The 6,354-nt window shown below is 50.5% G+C and overlaps 1 protein-coding gene across 1 annotated transcript; it reads right to left on the bottom strand.

The window, feature by feature from the left end:
* Positions 1 to 610: 610 nt before the first annotated feature.
* Positions 611 to 2,360, bottom strand: LOC311355819 (ubiquitin carboxyl-terminal hydrolase 37-like). The gene is made up of 5 exons (XM_084475648.1): positions 2,264 to 2,360; positions 2,019 to 2,142; positions 1,715 to 1,869; positions 1,248 to 1,402; positions 611 to 882 (listed from the first exon to the last, which is right to left on the bottom strand). The coding sequence occupies exons 2-4, from the start codon at positions 2,127 to 2,129 to the stop codon at positions 1,387 to 1,389; spliced, it is 282 nt and encodes a 93-aa protein (XP_084331774.1). The 5' UTR covers positions 2,130 to 2,142; positions 2,264 to 2,360; the 3' UTR covers positions 611 to 882; positions 1,248 to 1,386.
* Between the last annotated feature and the right edge of the window lie 3,994 nt (positions 2,361 to 6,354).

Here is a 6,354-nt window from a genome sequence, read left to right as displayed (position 1 = left end):
CTAAACAATCCCTCGCTCCTGCTCAACCATATCAACATGTCCCCTCGCAGTGAGGGAGTAGCAAGCCATTTGGCGGTCACACAGCGTAGTGGATGGCCTGGGGGGAATGGTTGGACCGTGTCCTGGAGGTAGGATGGGCCTTTCACAGCACCGTGGGCAATTAAAGGTGACTTGAATCCGATTGGGGCAGCCACTGGTAGCCAATGCAGGGTGCGGAGCAGTGGTGCATCGTGGGGGAACTAGTTGAAGTGCCATTGACTATTTACTTCTGAGTTAATGACTTATTACTGAGAGTTTATTTAACAAAGCTGATATAATATATCAGCTTTGTTAAATAAACTCTCAGTAATAAGTCATATATTATATGATATCATCCGCAGACCAATGTAAAAAGGAGGAATCTGGAATTTAAACCTCATTTGAATGTGGAAATGCATGTGTTTACAAGCCTAGGAAGGAATACAAAAAAAGGGAATATTAAAGGGTTTATTTGTTAACCTTTCACCCCAGAGAGCAAGTACACAAACAAACCATAACACCAGCACCAGATCAGAGTGGTGCTGAACACGCTGATCTGGTGGTAGGGACCAGGCCAGGGGGGGGACGTTAGTAAGGCAAAACTCCCTCTGGGAGGTAGAAACCTCTGGAGGAACAAGGCTCTCTTGGGTGTCCCATCCTCCTGTGGGCCCCGAGGTGACCTGGGGGGGGTCTCTCCTGGGTGGATGTGCTGCTGGATGCGCTCGGTCCATCCAACGTCTCAACCGTCGCTGATGAGGACCTCTTCCCTGTCGAAGGCCCCCGCTGGGCGACGGTGGGGGGGGGGCTGCTACTGCAGCACTGGCTGCCTTGTGTGAGCTGCAGTCTGCTCACCGGACTGTAGGTCTGTAGGTCCGTCCCACCACACAAACACACACACACACGCAGCACACAAACAGACACAGACACAAACAGACACAGACACAAACACAAGTTCAAAAATAATCTTCAATCACATTTGCTTTGCTAAAGGCAGAGAATAATAATAATAATGAAAACAGAAGTAAAAGATAAAGGTCATAGAATATCAAAGTAATATTAATGTACATGAAATGTGCGTGAAATGAACAATATAAATAAGCATGATGAATACATGAATAAATAGGTGACTGTTCAGGTGAACATGCATGGTAGGTCTAGCAGTAGTGGGGATGGGCCTTGTGTGTGTAAATGATCAGTTATGTTGAATGAGATGTGATTCGTCTTCCTACCTGTCGCTGGTAGAACAGCAGGTAGGCTGTGCGTTGCCGCCGGCGACAGACGGCGCTGCCGGAGGTCCGTGACACCTGCAGGTCATTGTAGCGCAGCCATTGGTCAGGCAGCTTGTTGTCCTCGTCCAGATAGGCCCCCTCACTGATGTAATGTCCTGGGGGCGGGTTCAAAGATGAATTTGTGACATGCCCAATCATATCATCATCAATAATCAATCATCAATAAGAAACCATCAATCACACAATCATCAATAACTCAATCATTCAATAACCAATCTACCCAGGACAAGGTAACTGCAAGAGAAATACACAAAACTCTGAAAGTGTGTGTTCTCTGTGATTCTCAGATTTTTTTCGATTGTTATTTTAAACTTGTAGAAGCCCGTCGTATGGTCGTTTTGCAGGGAATCTGCAGAAGAGAGGGCAGTGTGTGTGTCTGCGATTGGGTTGAGGTGGAGTTGAGTTACCCCTTGCAGGTCCTGGTGCTCAACATGTGGAAGAGCAGGTGAGCCTCCACGGGGCAGGAGTAGGTCCTTCCCACCATGTCCAGAGCTGCTGGCTGTAGCACGAGGGACAGACACCTCAACTGGTCCAGCACAGCGGTCAGGAACTCATGGGCGTCCTACACACACAAGCACACACAAACACAATCATACACACACACACACACCATCATGCAAACACACACACAAACACACACAAACACATGTTGAACACAACCGCACACAAAAAAAATAAGTTGTTTGGTGTGTGTGGTGGGGGGGGACTCACTTTTTGTCCACCGTCCTGGAACTCTGGGGCCTGCAGCGAAACACTCCCCTTAAACGACCTCAGCACTGCCATTTTGTGGTCGTTGTTGCCGGAGCAACGTGATGTCCCCATGGCCACAAACTCCCTGGGGGAAGTAAAGTACTTCAATGTAAGAGCTAGCCGTCAGTGTGTGTGTGTGTGTGTGTGTGTGTGTGTGTGTGTGTGTGTGTGTGTGTGTGTGTGTATGTGCTTGTCAGTGTGCATACCTGAGCAGCTGTGCAGAGGGGGCTAATTTCAAGCCCACTGCATCTGCTCCATCTCCTGACTGAAGACCCTCACGGTCAGGAGACTCTGCAGGGTGGAGTTTAAATAGCAATAAATCTAATCTAGTAGTTTGTAGTTCCTCTGTGTTCACATCTACCTCTCAAATGTATCTCTGTGATTCTGATTTATTTTCTGTTGTTATTTTAAACTTGTAGAAGCCCGTTGTATGGTCGTTTTGCAGAGAATCAAGAGATGGTAGTGTGTGTGTGTCTGTGAGTGGGTTGAGGTGGAGTTGAGTTACCCCTTGCAGGTCCTGGTGCTCAACATGTGGAAGAGCAGGTGAGCCTCCACGGGGCAGGAGTAGGTCCTTCCCACCATGTCCAGAGCTGCTGGCTGTAGCACGAGGGACAGACACCTCAACTGGTCCAGCACAGCGGTCAGGAACTCATGGGCAGCAGCTCTATCCTCCTGGAGCTGCCCTCCCTCGGTGGGGCGCCCCGGCTTGGAGCCCTGGCCTGGAGCCCTGGCCCGTGGCTGGGCCGACCTGGGCCACCTCGGAGGGGGGGGCCGTCGGTCTGGTGACTTCACTGGTAGGGTCCAAAAACAACGCGCACACTTCAAACAAACAAACAAACATGTTGAACACAACCACACACAAAATAAAGAAGTTGTTTGGTGTGTGGGGGTTGGGGGGGGAGACTCACTTTTTGTCCACCATCCTGGAACTCTGGGGTCTGCAGCGAAACACTCCCCTTAAACGACCTCAGCACTGCCATTTTCTGGTCGTTGTTGCCGGAGCAACGTGATGTCCCGATGGCCACAAACTCCCTGGGGGAAGGAAAGTACTTCAATGTAGCAGCTAGCCGTCAGTGTGTGTGTGTGTGTGTGTGTGTGCGTGTGTGTGTGTGTGTGTGTGTTTGTGTGTGTGTGTGTGTGTGTGTGTGTGTGTGTGTGCTTGTCAGTGTGCATACCTGAGCAGCTGTGCAGAGGGGGCTAAGCTCCAAGCCCACTGCATCTGCTCCATCTCCTGACTGAAGACCCTCACTGTCAGGAGACTCTGCAGGGTGGAGTTTAAATAGCAATAAATCTAATCTAGTAGTTTGTAGTTCCTCTGTGTTCACATCTACCTCTCAAATGTATCTCTGTGATTCTCAGAATTATTTTCTGTTGTTTCTTTAAACTTGTAGAAGCCCGTTGTATGGTCGTTTTGCAGAGAATCAAGAGATGGTAGTGTGTGTGTCTGTGAGTGGGTTGAGGTGGAGTTGAGTTACCCCTTGCAGGTCCTGGTGCTCAACATGTGGAAGAGCAGGTGAGCCTCCACGGGGCAGGAGTAGGTCCTTCCCACCATGTCCAGAGCTGCTGGCTGTAGCACGAGGGACAGACACCTCAACTGGTCCAGCACAGCGGTCAGGAACTCATGGGCAGCAGCTCTATCCTCCTGGAGCTGCCCTCCCTCGGTGGGGCGCCCCGGCTTGGAGCCCTGGCCTGGAGCCCTGGCCTGGAGCCCTGGCCCGTGGCTGGGCCGACCTGGGCCACCTCGGAGGGGGGGGCCGTCGGTCTGGTGACTTCACTGGTAGGGTCCAAAAACAACGCGCACACTTCAAACAAACAAACAAACATGTTGAACACAACCACACACAAAATAAAGAAGTTGTTTGGTGTGTGGGGGTTGGGGGGGGAGACTCACTTTTTGTCCACCATCCTGGAACTCTGGGGTCTGCAGCGAAACACTGGTAGGGTCCAAAAACAACGCGCACACTTCAAACAAACAAACAAACATGTTGAACACAACCACACACAAAATAAAGAAGTTGTTTGGTGTGTGGGGGTTGGGGGGGGAGACTCACTTTTTGTCCACCATCCTGGAACTCTGGGGTCTGCAGCGAAACACTCCCCTTAAACGACCTCAGCACTGCCATTTTGTGGTCGTTGTTGCCGGAGCAACGTGATGTCCCGATGGCCACAAACTCCCTGGGGGAAGGAAAGTACTTCAATGTAGCAGCTAGCCGTCAGTGTGTGTGTGTGTGTGTGTGTGTGTGTGTGTGTGTGTGTGTGTGTGTGTGTGTGTGTGTGTGTGTGTGTGTGTGTGTGTGTGTGTGTGTGTGTGTGCTTGCCAGTGTGCATACCTGAGCAGCTGTGCAGAGGGGGCTAAGCTCCAAGCCCACTGCATCTGCTCCATCTCCTGACTGAAGACCCTCACGGTCAGGAGACTCTGCAGGGTGGAGTTTAAATAGCAATAAATCTAATCTAGTAGTTTGTAGTTCCTCTGTGTTCACATCTACCTCTCAAATGTATCTCTGTGATTCTCAGAATTATTTTCTGTTGTTTCTTTAAACTTGTAGAAGCCTGTTGTATGGTCATTTTGCAGAGAATCAAGAGAGGGCAGTGTGTGTGTCTGTGAGTGGGTTGAGGTGGAGTTGAGTTACCCCTTGCAGGTCCTGGTGCTCAACATGTGGAAGAGCAGGTGAGCCCCCACGGGGCAGGAGTAGGTCCTTCCCACCATGTCCAGAGCTGCTGGCTGTAGCACGAGGGACAGACACCTCAACTGGTTCAGCACAGCGGTCAGGAACTCATGGGCAGCAGCTCTATCCTCCTGGAGCTGCCCTCCCACGGTGGGGCGCCCCGGCTTGGAGCCCTGGCCTGGAGCCCTGGCCTGGAGCCCTGGCCTGGAGCCCCGGCCCTCCTGGGCCACCTCGGAGGGGGGGGCCGTCAGTCTGGTGAGTTCACTGGTAGGGTCCAAAAACAACATGCACACTTCAAACAAACAAACACACATGTTGAACACAATCGCACACAAATTAAGAAGTTGTTTGGTGTGTGGGGGGGGGGGGAGACTCACTTTTTGTCCACCGTCCTGGAACTCTGGGGCCTAAGTTACCCCTTGCAGGTCCTGGTGCTCAAGAGATGTGGAAGAGCAGACGAGCCTCCACGGGGCAGGAGTAGGTCCTTCCCACCATGTCCAGAGCTTCTTCCCACCATGTCCAGAGCTTCTTCCCCCACCTCCCGCCCCCCCCCCCCCCCCCCCACCCCACCCCGACCCTCACTGTTCTACAGCTGGACACACAAAGAAAACACCACGTATTGTAGAATACTGCACTACATTCATCACATTATTATCTACAGTGGAGCTGATCTGGGATCCAGCAGTGTGCAGCACTGGGCCGGAAACCAGAGACTGAAGGGGCGGAGTTACGCCTTGTTTCCTGCTTCGTTACAGAGATATTCTACCAAAGAGAAACTCAGTTGTGCTAGTCAATGACGCTTTCAGAAGGGGAGATAAATGAATTAAGTTAATATAATGGCCAGTCTACATGATGTTGATTTGAAGCCTAGCCTGCTGGAGTCCAGATTATCTGTCTGTGTGCCTTTTGTAATGTGATGTGATTCGTCCTCCTACCTGTCGCTGGTAGAACAGCAGGTAGGCTGTGCGTTGCCGCTGGCGACAGACAATGCTGCCGGAGGTCCGTGACACCTGCAGGTCATTGTAACGCAGCCATTGGTCAGGCAGCTTGTCGTCCTCGTCCGGATAGGCCCCCTCACTGATGTAATGTCCTGGGGGCGGGTTCAAAGATGAATTTGTGACGTGCCCAATCATATCATCATCAATAATCAATCATCAATAAGAAACTATCAATCACACAATCATCAATAACTCAATCATTCAATAACCAATCTACCCAGGACAAGGTAACTGCAAGAGAAATACACAAAACTCTGAAAGTGTGTGTGTGTGTGTGTGTGTGTGTGTGTGTGTGTGTGTGTGTGTGTGTGTGTTTGTATCACCTGATGAAGCGTGGGCACCAATGTGGCTCAGTACACTCACGAGTGTGTACTTCCCCTGGGAAGGAAACGCGTATCATACTGAACAGTTAGCACGGCGTCGGCAGGACAGCAACAGGTTCACACACAGACAACATTTCCTGCACTTCTTCTCCCTTCATCTTCCTAACAGTTCAGGCTGAACTTAAGCTCAAGTTAAGGCGGCTATATTACCGTATATTAGTATTAGTATTCCATATTTTATCCGCCTCTTGTTATCAAAAATACTCATTTGTGTAACTTATTAGCTTCTTATCGCTCTAATATTCTCTCT

This window comes from Micromesistius poutassou (assembly GCF_964030765.1).
Source record: "Micromesistius poutassou genome assembly, chromosome: 11".
NCBI lineage: Eukaryota > Metazoa > Chordata > Actinopteri > Gadiformes > Gadidae > Micromesistius > Micromesistius poutassou.
Note: the sequence above shows the minus strand (reverse complement) of the source record. Positions and strands in the feature narration are given on the sequence as shown.